General features: G+C 40.0%; 1 protein-coding gene across 1 annotated transcript in view; it reads left to right on the top strand.

The window, feature by feature from the left end:
* Positions 1–11,441: 11,441 nt before the first annotated feature.
* CDH17 (cadherin 17, LI cadherin (liver-intestine)) overlaps positions 11,442–19,038 on the top strand; it is a 51,941-nt gene continuing 44,344 nt past the window's right edge. The window contains exons 1-6 of the mRNA XM_006859255.1: positions 11,442–11,453; positions 11,917–12,015; positions 13,828–13,962; positions 16,123–16,261; positions 18,479–18,637; positions 18,743–18,942. Coding sequence (XP_006859317.1) covers positions 11,442–11,453; positions 11,917–12,015; positions 13,828–13,962; positions 16,123–16,261; positions 18,479–18,637; positions 18,743–18,942 — 744 coding nt within the window. The remainder of the gene's footprint in view (positions 11,454–11,916; positions 12,016–13,827; positions 13,963–16,122; positions 16,262–18,478; positions 18,638–18,742; positions 18,943–19,038) is intronic.

The raw sequence follows: 19,038 nt of genomic DNA on the forward strand, positions 1-19,038 counted from the left end.
GCGGTTCTGCCAGGCGTCTTGGCCGCTCCAATCCTTCCCCCGCTTGGTCTCACCGAAGATGGCGGCTCCTAGAGCAGCTGAGCGTCCCGAACCAGGAAGCAATGGATTTCTTGCTTCGGCCACAAATTCCCCTAGCTGTAAGTCTTCCAACCTTCTAAATATTCCTTTATATGTGGTTCAGAGTTCTGGGACCATCCTCTGAGCCTGCTTGGTCCGGTATTCTGTGTTGTTGCTGGCTGACCTCTTCACTGCACTTCCACCCAGTCCGACATCTTGTTTGTTCTCTGTGGCATATTTTTGTTAATTGTTACTTTAACTATGAAAAATTACCATGGAAGCATTGAGTAAAACATTTTCTCTATTTCTAATCCCACTCTACTCTGTCCTTTGCTTCCCATACATGGTTTGCATTTCTTGGTCTGGAGTTATCTGGTCAAATTCTTCTGCAGTCATTTGTTGAGTCAACCCCATGAACTGACAGGTTTCTAGAGCTTGTCATTCTCAGAGTGGAAGGGATCTGGAGAGATACAGCCCTAAACCTTGTGTAGGGGTGGGGTGCCATCCCCATTTTACTCATGAGGCACCTAAGGCACACAAAGGTTATAGAGTTGCCAAAAATAAATTGTGGCATTATAAAGCAAATTTTGGGGGAAGCATTTGCTTTCTCCTAAAAAGGAGTCCTGCTGCTGGATAAGCCCTGGTCAGCAGTTCAAACCCACCGTTCGCTTCTTGGAAACCCTATACAGGGTGGGTGTGAATCTGAACCAACTTGATAGCATTTAGTATCATCATCCTCAACAACAAGAAGGAAGTTACTAGGCCCCCACACTTCAAGTCTTGTTTTCTTTCTTTTGGGACCAAAAATAACTCCAAATTTCAAATACTGGAGAACTCCCTAGCACTCATCCATTTTAAATGTTTCCTGACTGAAATACAATCAAATTTATAAATTGTCAGAACCTTCCTCATGAGATGAAAAGCTGCAATCCACACTGAACGAGGAGTGAGCATTTGCACAGACTGGGCACTCGGGCAGCCCCACCTGCCTTCTTCCTTCTTCCTTCTTCCTGCCCTCTCAGATGTCTTTTGCTGTCTACATCATCTTCCAGTGGTGGTGAAGTCAGACCTGGTCTTAAACTTGGCATTGCCACTTACTAGTGATAGATAGGCACTTGGGTGAGTGACTTAAGCTTTGAACCTCAATTTTCTGCCCTGTGAAATGGGATTAATGATAGTACTTACCTTATGGGCTGTTATAGTAATTAAATGCGATACTGCATTTATAAACCCATTGCATCAGTGATGTGCACAGTCTAAGGTCTTAATGAATGGTAGCTATTATTGGTACTACAACATCTTAAATACTCAGTATCTGTGCCCATATGGACCCTGAGCTCCACAAGGAAGGAACTAGGCATTAGTCATCTTTACAGTTTTAGTACCTAGGCTGATACCAGGACTGGAGTGGACAATAAATACATAATTGTGCCATGTATGATGCATATTTGTTGTTGCTGTTAAATGCTGTGGAGTAGGTTCTGACTCATAGCAACTCTGTAGAGGGTTTTTGAGGAGCAGCTGGTGGGTTTGAATCACTGACCTTGCTGCTCAAACTAACCTTGTGATCCAGCAAGTGCATTATCCTGTAGGAACACACCAGGACTCCATTATGCATATTGATGTTGTTGTTGTTGTTGTTAAGTGCCATCGAGTCAGTTCCGACTCAGCGACCCAGTATAGGATTTCCAAGTAGCTGCTGGTGGGTTTGAACTTCCAACCATATGATTCCTTAATCCTGCAGTGCCACAACAGGAATCCATTATACATATTGTTGTTGTTATTGTTGTTAAGTGCTGTCAAGTTGGTTCCAACCCATAGCAACGCTGTACAGGGGTTCTTAGGAGTGAACCACCGACCTTGCAGTTCAAACTGACTTTGCAGTCCAATGCATTAACCCACAGTGCCACACCAGGACTCCATTATGCATATTAGGAAACAATAATTAGGTCTAAGAGAAAGAGTCTATCCAAATATTTTGATATTTGTAGGTTTATTTGCTTCTTGTCTGAGGAAGGGCATACAGTTTTCTTCCTGGATAAAAGGTAAAAATACATTTTCCTTCTCTCATACCCCATGCTATTTCTACCAAAAAAATTAGACAGTTTTGCAAGGAGATGGGCCATAAGCAGAGCTGCTTCTGGTGAAGATGGGCAGGGATGTGGTTACTTGTGAAAGTGTACTGGGTTAGAACCACTTCTCTCTCCAGCCTCCAACTCCCTCTACTTCCAAACCCTCTTCTAGTAAGACTGGAAGTTAAGGTGGATTTCTTGGCTTCAGCATAAAACTTTATTCAGCTGGGAAGTAATTTAAAAACAATTGCCAGTCATTTCTTCCTTCTTGTGAGTGGCTTTCCTTTTCTTCTTTGAGAGCTGGTTCTCATCAAGGGATGGAAAACCAACATGAATATATTGCTTAGGTATTGAAGGGAGAATGTGAGAGACCCAAGGGCCACAAAAGGGTCCCACACAGGAAGGAGAAACCACCTACTTTAGGATTTTGCTTACAATGACACGAAGACTAGAAGAAGAGTTTGGCATCAATACCACATAATACATGTGGAGAACTCTTATGGGAAATTACAACGAGAGCTGCTACCAGGCGGGCAGTTCTAGCCGTTGTATGTATCCTTTACTAGCCTCAAAGATGGTGCAGCAATGTGTTAAAAAGTTGGGGCTTGGTGGCCAACGGATATGTTGCTGTATTACTATTTACGAGTGTCTTGCCTCTGCTATGGGGTTTCCCTGGAGATATTTTCGGAATAAATATTGTATACAAGGTCTAGTCTCTCTAGTAGCTGCCACACCAGAGACACAAATGTCAGCTCCATTCTCTTTCCTTTTTTTCACCTCTTTGTGTTGCAAAAAGGTGGGTGGTATTCCATCTAACTCCTGTGTAAACCCACCATCTTGCTCTTTCCCAAGTTTCTGTTCTTCCCAGCTCTGGCAGTATGACTGGATGACTCATTGTGCACACACATGCATTGTGAAATCTTTATAGCTCTAATAGCCATGCTAATAGACAGGAAGAGAAATGTATTGCCCTGATAGGAGAACTCAACTTTGAACTCTGTAGCTAAGACCATGATCCTCCAGTGACCCATGTAGGAAATAGGTAGGCTTGTTTGTGAGGTTGTCCTGAATTCTCTAGCTTTCTTCTGGTGTGACAAATAGAAATAATAATGTTTACTGATGTAGGCAGGAAGTTGACCAAGGCTGTTAGATATTAAGCAATAGATCCATGAAAGCACTGCCTTCCTCTTGAGTCAACCATGAATGCCATCTGCATTCAGTTCTTGTGCCATGGCGTCCAGAGAATCAGTGGAGCTGGAGAAGATGTGGGAAAGATATGGGAGGGGAGGAAGTAATGCCAGAGGGAGATACTTAGAAATGAGCAGATGGGCTAGAAGTCAATATAATTATTTCATCGGTTAAAAATGTCTTTGCTGTTGTTAAGTGCTGTCTGGTGAGTTTCAACTTATAAAGACCCTATGAACAACAGAACAAATCACAGCCTGGTCCTATGCCATCCTCACAATTGTTGTTATGTTTGAGTCCATTGTTGTTGTCACTGACTCTGTCAATCCATCTTGTTGAGGGTCTTCTTCTTTTTTTGTTGTTGTTGACTCTTCACTTTACTAAGCATGGTATCCTTCTCCCGGGACTGGTCCCTACTGACATTCTAAAGTATGAGAGCCAAAGCCTTGCCATCCTCCCTTCGGAGGAGCATTCTGGCTGTACTTCTTCCAAGACAGATGTGTTTGTTCTTCTGGCAGCCAATGGTACTTTCAATATTCTTCCCCCACACCATAATTCAAATGCATCGGCTCCTTTATGGTCTTCCTTATTAAATATCAAACTTTCACAAGCATATGAGGCCATTGAAAATATTATGGCTTTGGTCAGGTGCATCCTAGTCCTCAAACTGACATCTTTGCTCTTTAGCACTTTGAAGAGGTATTTTTCTTGCAGCAGATTTGCCTAATGCAATATGTCATATGATTGCTTGACTGCAGTTTCCATGTTTTAGCTATGAATAATAAAAAGTTAAGTGTTGTTGAATCAGCGCCAACTAATGTACAACAGAGCAACACACTGCCCAGTCCTGCTGCATTCTCACAAGGTTCCTATGTTTGAGCCCAGGTTGCAGCCACTGTGTCAATTCCTCTCCTCGAGGGTCTTGTCTCTTTTTTTTCTGACTTTCTACTTTATCAAACATGATGTCCTTCTCTAAGGACTGGTCCCTCCTGATAACAGACCTGAAGTACATTGACAAAGTCTTGCCATGTTTGCTTCTAAGAAGCATTCTGGCTGTTCTTTTTCCAACACAGATTTGCTTATTCTTTAGGCAGTCCATGGAATATTCAATATTCTTCATCAACACCATAATTCAAAGGCATCGATTTATCTTTTGTTGTTGTTAAATGCCATAGAGTTGATTCCGACCTATAGCAACCTTGTATAGGGTTTTTCCAAGGAGTAGCTGGTGACCTTGAACCACCAACCTACTGTGCCACACCAGGAGCCCAATTCATTTTTAGTCATCCTTATTCATTGTCCAACTTTTGCATGCCTATGAAGTGGTTGAAAATACCATGGCTTGGGTCAGGTGCACCTTAGTCCTCAAAGTGACACCTTTAAAGAGGTTTTGTACAGCAGATTTTCCTAATGCAATATATCATTTGATTTCTTTACTATAGCTTCCATGAGTATTGATTGTGAATCCAAGTAAAATGAAATCTTTGACAACTTCAATCTTTTCTCTGTTTATCATGATGCTGTTTGTCGGTCCAGTTGTGAGGACTTTTGTTTTCTTTATACTGATATACAACCCACACTTAAGGCTGTAATCTTTGATCTTCATCAGTAAGTGCTTCAAGCCACCTTCACTTTTAGCAAGCAAGGTTGTTTTATCTGCAAAGTTCAGGTTGTTAATGAGCCTTCCCACAATGCTGATAGTTTGTTCTTCTTCATAATAGTCTAGTTTCTTGGATTATTTTCTCAGCATACAGACTGAATAAATTATGGTGAAAGGATACAACTCTGCTACATAACTTTTTTGATTTTATACCACACAGTATCTCCTTATTCGAGTCAAACAACTGCCTCTTGGTATATATACAGGTTCCTCAGGAGCACAGTTAAGGATTCTGTAATACCCATTCTTTACAATGTTAGCCATAGCTTGTTATGTTCCACACAGTCGAATGCCTTTGCATAATCAACAAAGCGCAAGTAAACATCTTTCTGGTATTTTCTGCTTTAGTCAAGATCTATCTGATGTTAGCAATGTTATCTAACATCTCTCAGTCCACATCATCTTCTGAATCTGACTTGCATTTCTAGCAGCTCTCTATTCACGCCCTGCTCTAACCACATTTTAAGTACCTTCAGCAAAATTTTACTTGTGTGTGCTATTAATGATATTGCTTGATGATTTACACATTCTTTTGGGTCACCTTTCTTTGGATGGCTGATTTAGATGGTAGTAAGTAAATTTTGTTGTTGTTGTTGTGAAGTGCTGTGAAGTTGCTTCTAACTCATAGTGACCCTGTATAGGGTTTCCAAGGAGCAGCTGGTGGGTTTGAACCACTGACCTTGTGGTTCACAGTCCAGTGCTGATCTAATAAATAGGGATTTTTTTTCCTCAGCAAAAAGCCAAGGCAAGTTTAGCAGCTCTGTGATGTTATCCAAGACTTACTCCAGTGTCATCTGTCTCTTTATTGTACCATGTTTTGAGTTGGTTTGTTCCTGTGTGGTTTCATAATGGCTGCCACAAGCTGGAAATACAAGGTTCATTTGTAAAAGTAAAAAGAATATGGAAGAGGGAAAGAAGAGTCCAGCCATATCTATCCTTTTTTGTTAGGAAAACAAAGACTAGACTAGAACATTCTAGCCTATTTTACCTTTTTTTCTTTGAGTAACTAGGATTGAGTCACTTGTTCACCTTCTTAGCTGCAAAGGAGTCTGGGAAAGAGACCACTTGATTCCTCATCTCCTGTGAAGAGGAAAAAGGGTTGGGCAGCTAATCCACAGGGTTTGCTCTACTTTGAGAGAGGGAAGATAAAATTTCAAAGTCTTTAAACTTGGGAAATACTTTGGAACTTTATAGAAGTGGCATTTAAAACTTTATTTAAATATGCATTATTAGCTGCTCAAGTGATACATTATCATAGCTGAAAGTCTACAAATAAGGGGAAGAGATTATATTTCATGTGGTCCCATCACCTGAGAAAAACCAACATTAATATTTTGGTGTACAGACTTAAGTTTTTTTAATTTTTATTGTGAATTGGGTGAAGCCTTACAGAGCACATCAGCTCTCCATGTGATCTTAAGGTTTTATTATATATGAATATATATGTAGAGTTGATGCACTGTCAGTATTCTAGGTTTAAAGTTGATTTCATTCTTAATAGTTGAATATACTTTAAATATGTTGACTATCATCCCAGAGAATATGTAAATATATGTAAAAAGTGAAGTAATAGTTTAATAGTATAATCTTTGAACTGAACTGTTGTTGTTAAGTGTCATTGAGTTGGTTCAGACTCAGAGGTGATGAGGAGCTATTAGTGGGTTTGAACTGCCCAACCTTTTAGTTAGCAGTCCAGTGCTTATCCTACAGAGCCATGCCAGGACCCAATAATAATATGGTGAATAATGTAATAAAAATAAATACTTTTAAGTATACCTTATTTTATGCCAAACATATTTATTCGGTGTCTATTAACAACAACAACAACAACAACAACAATGATATGGTGCTGTAGGATAAGCACTGGACTGCAAGGTCGGTTTGTATCACAAGGTTGGTGGCTCAAACCCACCAGTGGCTCCTTGGAAATCCTAAACAGGCTCGCTATGAGTAGGGAACTTGCTTGATGACACTTAACAATAACAATAATGCTATTTCAAAGGAGCCCTGGTAGTATAGTGGGTTACACATTGGCCTACTAACCACAAGGTTAGCTGTTTGAATCTACCTGTGAAAGAATGATGAGGCTTTCTGTTCCTGTAAAGATTTATAATCTGGGAAACCCTATAAAGGGTTGCTATGAGTCAGTATTGAGTTGACAGCACATTACCACCACCACCATCATGATAGTTCAGATATCATGTGGTTTATGTACAGGTTCCTCAGGAGCACAATTAAACGTTCTGGAATTCTCATTCTTCGCAAGGTTATCCACAATTTGTTATGATTCACACAGTCAATGATTTTGAATACTCAATGAAACAAAGGTAAACATTTTTGTGGTGGTTTCTGCTTTTAGCTAAGATCCATCTAACATCAGCAATGATATCCCTCATTCCAGGTTCTCCTCTAAAGCTGGCATGAATTACTGAAAATCATCAAACAATTATCACATGCAAGTAAAACTTTCCTGAAGATAATTCACAAATGGTTGCAGTAGCACATCAACAATTATCTTTAAGTCATACTTTATACATTATACACCCACATTATCACTGGATATTTGCAGCTGTTTTGTTTTTTTTTTCATTTTGGGTTGTGCCACATCATCAAATGAAGAGGTCATATTTGAGGTCAACATTTGAGGAGGCAGCTCTTCCCCAGTCGCAGTTTGAATGGCTTCCATCCTGAGGGGCTTATCTTCCTGTTCCATACCAGAAACATCTGCTGCTACTCAAAATGTTTACTGGCCAATTTTTTAAGAGGTCAACTGCCAGGTCATGATTCCTAGTCTGTCTTAGTCTGGAAGCACCACTGAAGCCTGTCTAACCTGTGTGACCCTCCTGGCATTGGAGTTACTGGTGGCCTCGCTGCAAGCATCAGAGCACCATGCAGACAACTACAGGGTGTCAAACTGACAGATGATGCCGGTACACTGGGCTTGCATAATCACTGCCTCTTCTCTGTGGAAATCCCACTTATGCATACAAAACATAAACCATTTTAAATGATTTTTTTAAAAGATCATATATTAGTCTTTTTTGAGTTCATAAAATTTCAAGAATGGGTTTGAAAACCATGTTATGGCGATAGATTTGTTTTGTGATTTTTAAACAGTCTTGGGAAAAGGGTAGGAATGAGTGGAGACATTTTAAAAATAACTTGTTAACTGGTAGAAATTCCGAGCTTCTTGGGAGTTTTGCTCTTAGTAACCATAAATGTTTTGCAATAAGTCCCCGTGACAGAAGAGCAGACAATAGTGTTTTTTCACAGGACTGACTCACAATATAGAGGGATTTTTTTTTTTTTAAATAAATTTAACCCCATAAGGAAAGATGAGATACATAATTCACAAACAAGCCCAATACCTCAGAGTGTTACCTGTTGTGCTTCCTTTAGGTAGTCTTGAAGTCTTGGTGTGGTGCTCTAGGATAAGCACTGAACCACAAGGTTGGTTTGAATTGCAAGGTCTGTGGTTCAGATTCACCAGGTGCTCCTCAGAAACCCTATACATGCTCAGTATGACTCTAACGGCACACAATAACAACAACAAACATGGGATTATGGAGCCTTCGAGCTGAACCCAGTTTAGAGACCAGCTACCATCTTCATTTTATAGATGAGACCATTAGGACAGACAGGCAGGTTACTCAACCAAGTCTTCATAGCTTGACATTGTCAGAGAGGGACGCTGAGGTCAGCTTCCTGGCGCAGTGTTTTGTTTTTTTGTGTGGCATCATTTTGCTTATGTTTATTGGGTTTTGTCCTTCAGACCACTATGGACCGGTCAGTTTTACAGCAATACAGACTGCGTCTTCTCTGTGGCTCGATTTTCTTAGTAAATGATGTTTGATTGTATGATAGCTCCTAGAAGGTGAAGGATTCTTCCTTGGATTAACTAGCACTGAATCTTTCCTTATCAAATCTTTTGTCATAAAGTCAATTCCAACCCAGAGGGTTTCCAGAAGGCAGACTGCCACATGTTTCTCCCATGGAGTAGCCCGTGGGTTTGAACTGCCAACCTTTTGGTTAGTAGGGGAGCACTTTGATCACTGTGCTACCAGGTCTATGTGAAAGTGAAGGCTAATGTGTCCCTTTGTTCTCATTTGTTTTTCCTCTTTTAGTAGACAACTAGTATCAGCGCAGTGGTCCTGTACAATAAACACTAGACTGCGAACCACAAGCTCAGTGGTTTGAATCCTCCAGCTTCTCTGTGGGAGGAAGATGAGATTTTCTGCTCCCACAAATATGCACAGCCTCAGTAATCCTATATAGGGTTGCTATGAGTTGGAACCAACTTGAAGGCACTGAACAACAATAGCAAGTATCAGCTTAGTCAAGATTCAATCAACTGAGGGATATAGTGTAAGACTTCTCTCTCTCTTACTCTCACACTGTTTTTAGGTTATTCCCAGCAGGCATTAATTTCCTGACAAGAGGGTGCTTGATCTTCCTAAAGCGGTTAGGAATAAATTTCATTCCCCTGCCCAGTTCTTCCAACTTTCTTGGTTTTACCTGTTCAGCTCCAGAAAACCAATAATCTTTCATATCTTGTTTCGGATTTTAACCTTCCTAGAGTCCTGTGGTGCTGCAGGATAAGCACTGGCCTGCTAACCACAAGGTTGATGGTTCAAACATACCAACTGCTCCTTGGAAATCTGATACAATGTCAGTATGAGTTAGAAGCAACTCAATGGTACACAACCATCACAACAATCTACCCCAAATAGGAGACTGGAAGAATCACTCAGGAGGGAGGGGAGACAAGTATTGGGTTGTTGCTGTTGTTAAGTGTCATCAAGTTAGTTGCAACTCATAATGACCTTGTATAGGGTTTTCGAGGATTGACTGGTGGGTTTGAACCACTGATCTTTCAGTTAGCAGTCCAGTGCTTATCCTACAGTGCCACATCAGGACTGTGGGGTGTTAAATTCTTTATTCCTTGTCTTAGAGGGTTTCTATTTACACACTGTTGCCACTTCCTGTGGCATTTCTGGTTGGTGCAAATGGTTAGCAAGTTAGCTGCTAACCAAAAGGTTAGAGGTTCAAGTACACCTAGAGGCTTCTCTTAAGAAAGGTCTGATGATCATCTTCCCCCCAAAATCAGTAACTGAAAATTCTGTGGAGCACATTTCTGCCCTGACACACAATGAGTAATCAGGAGTTGTTGTTAAGTGCTGTCAAGTCGGTTCCAACCCATAGAGACCCTGTATAGGGTTTCCGAGGAGCAGCTGGTGAGCTTGAACCACCAACCTTTCGATTCAAACAGCTTTGCAGTCTGGTGCATTGACCCACAGTGCCACCCCAATCAGGAGTAGGTTGGGTCTTTTCCTTTAAGCTCTCTCCTTTGCTCTGTCTTGCATATCCCTTCAGAGGTCCCGTCCTGGTCAGTAATGATAACAAAGCCAGGGACTGCCTCTAAATCCTCCTCGTTTTCCCTGGTAGGGTGGGGGTGGTGGGACTCATCTCCTCAAATACTTAGTGATGAAGATTTGGACCAGATTTCCAAGCCAGGTTGTTTTGGCCACATTTGGTCTGTCTGGTGCTTAGTGGTGCATAGTGGCTGAGAAGGGAGATTCTGGAGTCAGAAGGTTGAATCCTGCTTCCAGGAACTACTTTGGCAAATTACTGAACCTTCATCACCAAAAAGGGAGTGCTTTGTAGGATAAGTACTGGACTGCAAATCACAAGGTCAGTGATTTGATCCCACCAGCTGCTCTGCAGAGAAAGACGAGTCTTTTCTACTCCTGCAAAGATTCACAGCCTGCAAGTAAACTAAAAAAAGAGAACTCTATAGGATTGCTGAGTTGGAACTGGCTTGATGGCACTTAACAACTTCATCATGAAGCAGGATAATAATAGTAACTTACCTCTGTAGATTTGTTGTGAGGATAGCAAGTACTTAGAAATTGTTGTGAGGATTGATTGTGCTTAGTCCTCATGTGGTATTGCAGAATAATGTGCTGGACCGCAAGGTCAGTTTGAGCCACCAAGTCAGCAGTTCAAACCACCAGTTGCTCCTCGGAAACCTTATACAGGGTTGCTATGAGTCAGAAGTGACTCAATAGCACTTAGCAACGATAACAACAACAGTACCTAGCCAGGCACACAGATATGGATTGTGCGTTGTTCTTGTTAGTGTCCCAACCAGAACTGACTACTCTATGCCAGCCTGGGTTTGGGGGTTGGCAGAAGCTGGTTGGCTTTTGAGTTTAAGGTGTGTGGATTTTAGGACCTTGGTTGACTGTCACTGGAAATAAACATTTTATGATCACCACTGCCCCCACCCCCAACAAGCATAAATTGCAAATGAAATAATAAAACAATATACTTTTCCTCTTGTTTCATTTCAAATTCAGGTTCAGTTTGGACTACCATTTCACGGGGTACCTATGTGCTAAGCATTGTACTTAGCACATCTCCATATACCTTTTTCCACTATAAGTTTACTTGTTCTTACAGCAACCATGAACTCCAGAGTACTGGGAATCTGCCATTAATCTCCTTACACAATAATAGAAGTGGCAGGAGATGTTTGAAAAAGCTGGCATAAAACTGGATAGAGGTTAGAACACAAAATGATCTTGTGGGAAAAGAGCAAGGTTTGCTCAGTCAGATCCTAGTACTAGTATCACATCTAACACTTAGGTATTTTACTCAGGATAACTAGCTGAACTTCTCTGAGCTTCATTAGTAACATGGGAATCTTAATACTCTCCCACAGATGGTTAAAGGGAAAAAGGAAACAAATCACCTTGACATGGTAGTGCCTCAACAAATATTAGACTCATTTCTGCCTGTTTGGACTAGAATCCACCTTGTTTTGAGCCAGGATAAAATCCTATGTTCCATACATCAGTTCTGAAAGCCCTAGCACAAGTAATAAGACATACACACGTTCAGAATAAATGGTGATACAGTCTTCTTTTTCTTTTTTAACAGGTACCTGGATATGGTGAAGAGGGGAAGTTTAGTGGATACCTGAAACCCATGGTATTTTCAATTTATGAAGGCCAAGAACCGAATCAATTTATCTTCCAGGTAATGGCTACCCCTGAACACTGCTGACTTGATTCCACATACTCTCTTCTTGGACTTTCCCCCCTTATCTCACTGTAGAGCAGGAAATAAAATAAAGGCATGGCATATCTTGTTATCAGGGATGATTGCAGAAGCTAAGTTCAACAGAGAAATGGGACAGGCATCCTCATGCAAGATTTTCTTGTCTCCTGGACAGGTAGCTTCATACCTACCTGTAGACGCCACTGTTCATCATATCACAGATTCTTATCTTGCTCCATAATCTACAGAAAATTTTTTTAAAATGATTCTACCAAGTTTAAGAAGCTCTGGTAGCATAATCGTTACGAATCGGGCTTCGAGCCCCAAGGTCAGCAGTTCAAAACTACCAGCTGTTTCACAGGAGAAAGATGAGGCTTTCTGCTCCCATAAAGATTCACAGCCTCGGAAACCCTGTACAGGGTCGTTATGAGTCAGAACTGACTCCACGGCACATAACAACAACAACAATCAAGTTTATGTTCAGTGCTCATGGAAGCAGCAATTAAAAAGAAAAAATCAAATGACATATTGCATTAGGCAAATCTGCTACAAATGACCTCTTTAAAATGTTCAAGTGCAAAGAAGTCAGTTTGAGGACTAAGGTACACCTGACTCAAGCCATATTTTCAATAATCTCACATACATGTGAAACTTGGACAAATTTAGGGTAAATTCTGTGGAATAATGGTTGTTATCAGTGGCTACAAACATTTTGTGTCTCACGTTATTCCAAAAGTCTTGTACTATTTACATTTCTATCTGCAATATATGCATTTCCTTATATCCTCACCAACACTGGCTATTATTGTGCTTTGCATTATTAATTTTTAAAATGATAAAATGGTAATAAAATGGTCATTGTTTTAATTTTCTCTTATTATTGAGACTGAATCATTTTTATGTCCATTTTGTGTAAGTAGTCTAAGAGTGCTATAACCATCCCATGAATGGTGATTGGTGGATACTTTCTTTACTTTTGAAAAAGTAATTAGGAAATTATCATATAATGTCTTATCAAATTGAAGCCACTTTTAAATTGTTTTCTTTAATATTAAATTAAAATGTCTCTAACCTTGTCACAGTTTTTAGAAATATGAAATGACATTTTTTTAAGCCTAGCAACAAATCTGCACTTAAAATTTAGTAATTTCATGGCTTTTGGATATCCCCAGAAAACCTCATCTAATGTCAGCTTCAATTTAAAGCCTCATTTGGCTTTTGTTAATATATTGAGTTATATTAGACATAGTTTTGTAAGGAAAATGTATTTTGAGTGTTAAATAGTTCACTTACAAGCAAAGCTTTAGAATGTATCACTTTAAAAGCCGAGGACATCTTATTTAGCAATCTTCCAAATGAAAACTTTACCTGAAATGTGTGACTTTAAACAATTCCCACAACTTTGTTTTCCCACATTGTCTTAATTATCTAGTGTTGCTATAACATAAATGCCACAAGATGAAGTCTTTAACAAACAGAAATTTATTTTCTCACAATTTTGGAGGCTAAAAGTGCAAATTGAGAGTGCAAATTTAGCTCCGGGGAGAGGTGCAAGTTAACACATATTTTGGTGGTGGTGACGGTGGTGGTTGTGTGCCATTGAGTCAGTTCTGTGTAGGGTTTCCGAGGCTGTAAATCCTTATGGGAACAGAAAACCTCATCTTTCTCCCATGGAGCTACTGGTAAACTTGAGCTACTGACCTTCCGGTTAGTAGCCCAACACATATTTTGGAGACACACAATTCAGTCTATTATATTTTATATTCTAATCTCATTTTTGCTTTTTCTCAGTTTAAATCCAGACCTCCTGCTGTGAATTTCAGACTAACTGGGGACATAGATGGAATCTTTAAGATAGAACCGGATGGGTTTCTGTATTATACCAAAGCCCTGGACAGAGAAACAAGAGCTGTTCACCATCTCCAGGTGAGCTGAAACAGAGATCTACCTCCAACCTCGCTGAGCTCCACTTTGTCCTGGAAGCATCACTGGTACCTTCGCTATGAGTAGGAACTGACTTGATGGCAGTTAGCAACAACATGAGAGGCATGCCATAACCTTTCTGACCAAAGTAACTCAATTAACATCACTAAGACCTTTACATGGCATTGCTTATCCAAGTATGACCATGCTCAGCACATTAACCTACATCAAAACTGGGGCAACATTTTTGATACTTCACTGGACTCTCTTGTGACTATCATGGTGACTCTGGACCCACAGAGAAGGTAGTGTTGATGTTCGTTGGAGCTCTTTTAGGCCCTGTAAAATGCAGTAAGAACCAATGGTCACTTTGCTTCTTTTCCCCTTAGCTTTCATCTAAACAGCCAGCGATGGTAGACAGCTAATAGGAGGAAAGCATGCCAACAACATCTTGTCTGGTACCTGCTGCTATTGGCACTACAGACTGGCCACCAAATGGTTCTAGAAGAGGACATGTACTTCCATAGCCTCACTGTCCAAGTGTGCTCACGTCACTGACTAACCATTTAGAACAGAAGGCTGTCCAGTGTCCAGCATAACACACTGTGGGAACATCAGTCACAGTTAACCAGGCTTAACTGATAGGCCCCCTAATAGAACAGCACCCATTAACAGTTTAAAAATGGTTTATTGTGATAAAAACAGAGAGGAGCTCTGGTGGCACAGTGGTTAAGTGCTCAGCTGCTCACTGAAACGTTGGTAGTTTGAACCCACTAGTCACACCAAGCAAGAAAAATGTGTCTGTCTGCTTGTGTAAAGATTGTAGCCTTGGGAACCCTGTGGGGCAGTTCTATTCTGTCCTATAGGGTTGCTATGAGTTAGAATTGACTCCATATAGCTTTTGGAGTTAAATATACATACGTGTGTGTGTGTGTGTATATATATATATACATACATATAACAAAAAGTTTGCTTTAAAAAAACACAACAGTTATAAGTGTACAATGCAAGGACATTAATTGTTTTCACTGTGTTTTACTATAATCACCACTACCCATTTCTAAAACTTCAGATCACCCCAAACTGAAACTCAGTCCTTCTTCAACAAGAACTCTTGTGACCTCCTACCCAGTGTTTGGTAACCACTAATAAACCTTGGTCTCTATGCATTAGTCTACTCTAAATATTTCATATATCTGGGACTTTGTAGTACTTGTCATTGTATGTCTGATTTATTTCACTCAGCATAATGCTTTTAAGGTTCAGCTATGTCATTGAATGTATCAGAACTTCTGATTAATATTCCTTTGTATTTATATACCATTTTTGTTTTTCCAGTCTTCTGTTAGACATTTGGATTGTTTCTATCTTTTGGTTATTAGATTCTCTGCTTTCACTCTTCTGAGTATGTAATAATGAGTAGAATTACTAGATTACATGGAAGTTCTATGTTTAAACTCCTTAAGGAAACAAACTATTTTCCACAATGGATGTACCATTTTACATCCCCACCAGCAATGCACCAAGATTCCAATTTCTTCACATTCTTGCTAAAATGTATTTTGCATTTTTCTTATAATAGTCATCCTAGTGGGTATATGGAGTTGTGGTGTGGTGCTGCAGGATAATGTACTGCACCTCAAGGTCGATTTGAATTACAAGGTCAGTGGTTCAAACTCACCAGTTGCTCCTCGGAAACTCTGTATCGGGTGACTATGAGTCAGAACTGACTCGACGGCACTAAACAACAAGTGGATATATGGACTCCTGGTGTGGTGGTATAGGATCAGCACTGGACTGTGAACCACAAAGTTGGCAGTTTAAACCCATCAGCTGCTCCTTGGAAACCCTCTACAGGTTCTGACTTGAGTCAGTACTGACTTGACGGCACTTGACAACAACAAATGGGTATATGGGGCTTTTGTGAGATGTCTTTCTTCCCAATAGTCACTGTTGTTAAGTGCCATCTAGTCGGTTCCAACTCATAGAGACCCTGGTAGGATTTCCAAGGTGCAGCAGCTGAGTTTGAACCACCGACCTTGCAGTACAGAGCTTATCACAAGACCACAGGTTCTTAGAGCACTAATTTCCTTCAAGTGACTTTTGAACAGATGCTATAAGGTCCAGTATCATCAGTGTGCTTTCCTTTTCTCTGCACATCAGGTTGCAAGTCTGGATGCCCAGGGAGTTACAGTGGAGGGCCCAGTCTCTATCACCATAGAAGTGAAGGACATCAATGACAACCGACCTGTGTTTCTCAAGTCAAAGTATGAAGTCTCCGTGAGGCAGAATTCTCGTCCAGGTAATATGCAGGAGCCTGAAGATACTAATAGAAAGGTGAAAAGGTATCAGGTAGAAGGGGTATTTTTATGTGGCTAACAGTAACAGTTACCATTTATTAAGCACTTAATATCTTAATTAAGGAGTCCTGGTATGGCACTGTGGGTTAATGTGTCAGACTGTAAAGTTGTTTGAACTGCAAGGTCGGTGGTTCAAGCTCACCAGCTGCTCCTTGGAAACCCTATACAGGGTTGCTAGGGGTTGGAGTCAACTCGACGTCACTTAATAACAACAACAGCAACAATCTTACTTAAGGAATTTCTGGGTGGCCCAATTGGTTAACTGAAAGGTTGGCGGATCTAATCTACCCAGAGCCACCTTGGAAGAAAAGCATCATGATCTGCTTCTGAAAAAGCAATTATTGAAAACCCTATGTAGTGTATGTATTTCTACTGATAATGGGTTTCCATGAGTTGGAATTGAGGTGATAGCAACGGGTTTGGTTTGTCTTATTTAAATTTCCCAGTGGTCTTCTGGGAGTTGTTATATTATTGCTATTACCCTAGGGCAGGGATTCTCAACCTTGGCATTATTGACTTCTTGATCCTGAGAGTTCTTCTTTTTTGGTCAAGGGCTTTCCTTGGCAATGTAGTACGTTTAGCAGTATCCCTGACCTCTACCCACCAGATGCCAGTATCTGCTCCTAACCCCCCAAATCACGACAACAAACATTTCTTCAGACATTACCAAATGTTTTCTGGGTAGGTGAGGGGTGGATAAAATCACATCTTTAGGGTAGAAATAGGATTAGAATTGATGGGAAAGGGAGGCGTAAGCTCGCTGTCCTGTGGTGTCCTTCCAGGAGCCTACATTCTCAGGGTAACCACAGGCTCTCAGTTCTTTCTTTCATTTCACGTTGAATTCACAGCCATGGCTCATTCTTGTTCTATGTTGCATTGACCTTCTTCCTTGATTTCCATAAAAGTCCCTCACCAAGGTATATGTGTGTGCAACAGGCTTGACTGAAGATTTGAGTAAATGAAATGCCACATCATAGTAGTATATAAAATAAAAACAAATGTTAGACTTCTGAGATCTTTGGAAGACTCTGGCCATTTCCACCAGCTCACTGTCAAACTTCCTTCTATGTTAATTAATCTTCTCTTTTTCTCATTCTCCAATGCCCACTTTCGATAACTGAAAAAAACTTCCTTCTGCTTTATTATGCCAAGTAATATCAGTTCTATCCCTGTCCCTGGGGTAGCATATCAGAGATTTACTAATGAACTCGGCTAAATAAGAATTCTTCTCTAGACTTACTCTTTCTCTCTTTGTACTCTTAAAAAGGCATGAGACTCCCTTATTCTGTTAAAAACTATTGAGGACTCCAAAATTCTTTTGGATATGTGTGTGGTGTGCTGAAAACTGCCAATAATTCTCTGAAGGGAAAAACCCTGATGTGTAGCATTTGCCAGTTTCATGGTGTAAATCCTCCCACGATAGCTATTTCAAGCTACCAGTGGTTTAACAGTGGGCTTGAAAATTTTCTGAGAATTTAATAATTGATTCTCATGAGTTGGCTGTATATCTCAATACATACCATGTTAAAATGTAAACATATTTATTCATTAAAATAATAATATATTTTTATGAAAAAGCTTAGAAAAAACTATATTTTCCAAAGAAATTTAGTGAGAAGAATGACAATGTTTTAATTTTTAAAAAATATCTTTAATGTCTGGATTAATACAAAATAATTGGATTCTCAGGTCTTTCTACATTCATTCTGATGTCATATGCTATTTTGGTTGAAGAATATGAAGAAAAGCTAGGTTTCATACATTTACAGTTGGAAAAGGAAGGCAAATTTTAATAGCAGTAACAGATAACTTTGAATTAACTATACCAAAATGTGACAAGTAGTGATTTCTTAAAGATCAGTGGCATTGTCGAATCTAAAATGGTATCAATGACATGTTTTATATTCCTTTATACCAAAATCTATAGGATCACCTTGTACTTCGAGTGGATTTTTCATGCATGTATCATTTTTTACTATTCCTAGAAGTTCTTGGACCATGTTTTGAGAAGCTGTTTTCCGAGAAGGTGGGGGGAGGAGTATAGATTTATTTCTCCACTTATGTGAATATGGCACCTTCTCCCATTCTATCATTACCCCTTTGAAGTTCACTGTTTGGGTCTTAATTAACATTTTTTCTGGGTACTTTTTGTTAAACAGGGAAGCCCTTCTTGTACGTCAATGCTACAGACTTGGATGATCCTGCCACCCCCAATGGCCAGCTTGTTTATCAGATTCTCATCCAGCTTCCCCAGGTCAACAAAGTCATGTACTTTCAGATCAACAACAAAACAGGGGCAATCTCACTTACCCCAGAAGGTAAGTCAAGGGTTGTCCTTATTGGACCATCTGAGTCAGAAAAAAAGGACCTTTGTCTACATCACCATTAGAGATAACTGTTTTCTTCTCCCCTGCTTCCCATAGGATCTCAGGAGTTGGATCCTGTTAAGAACCCTTCCTACAATCTTCTCATCTCAGTGATGGATATGGAAGGCCAGAGTGAGAATTCCTTCAGTGATACCACATCTGTGGATATTTTGGTGAAGGAGAATATTTGGAAAACACCAGAACCTGTGAAAATTGAAGAAAACTCAACTGAGCCTCACCCCATCAAAATCACTCAGGTAATGCTCATAAAGTACCCAGAGCCCACTAGTTAAATGCCTTCACTTTGTAGAGAACCATTCTCATAATCTTTACTAACACATTTATTATGTTTT

This window comes from Chrysochloris asiatica, unplaced genomic scaffold (assembly GCF_000296735.1).
Source record: "Chrysochloris asiatica unplaced genomic scaffold, ChrAsi1.0 scaffold00031, whole genome shotgun sequence".
NCBI lineage: Eukaryota > Metazoa > Chordata > Mammalia > Afrosoricida > Chrysochloridae > Chrysochloris > Chrysochloris asiatica.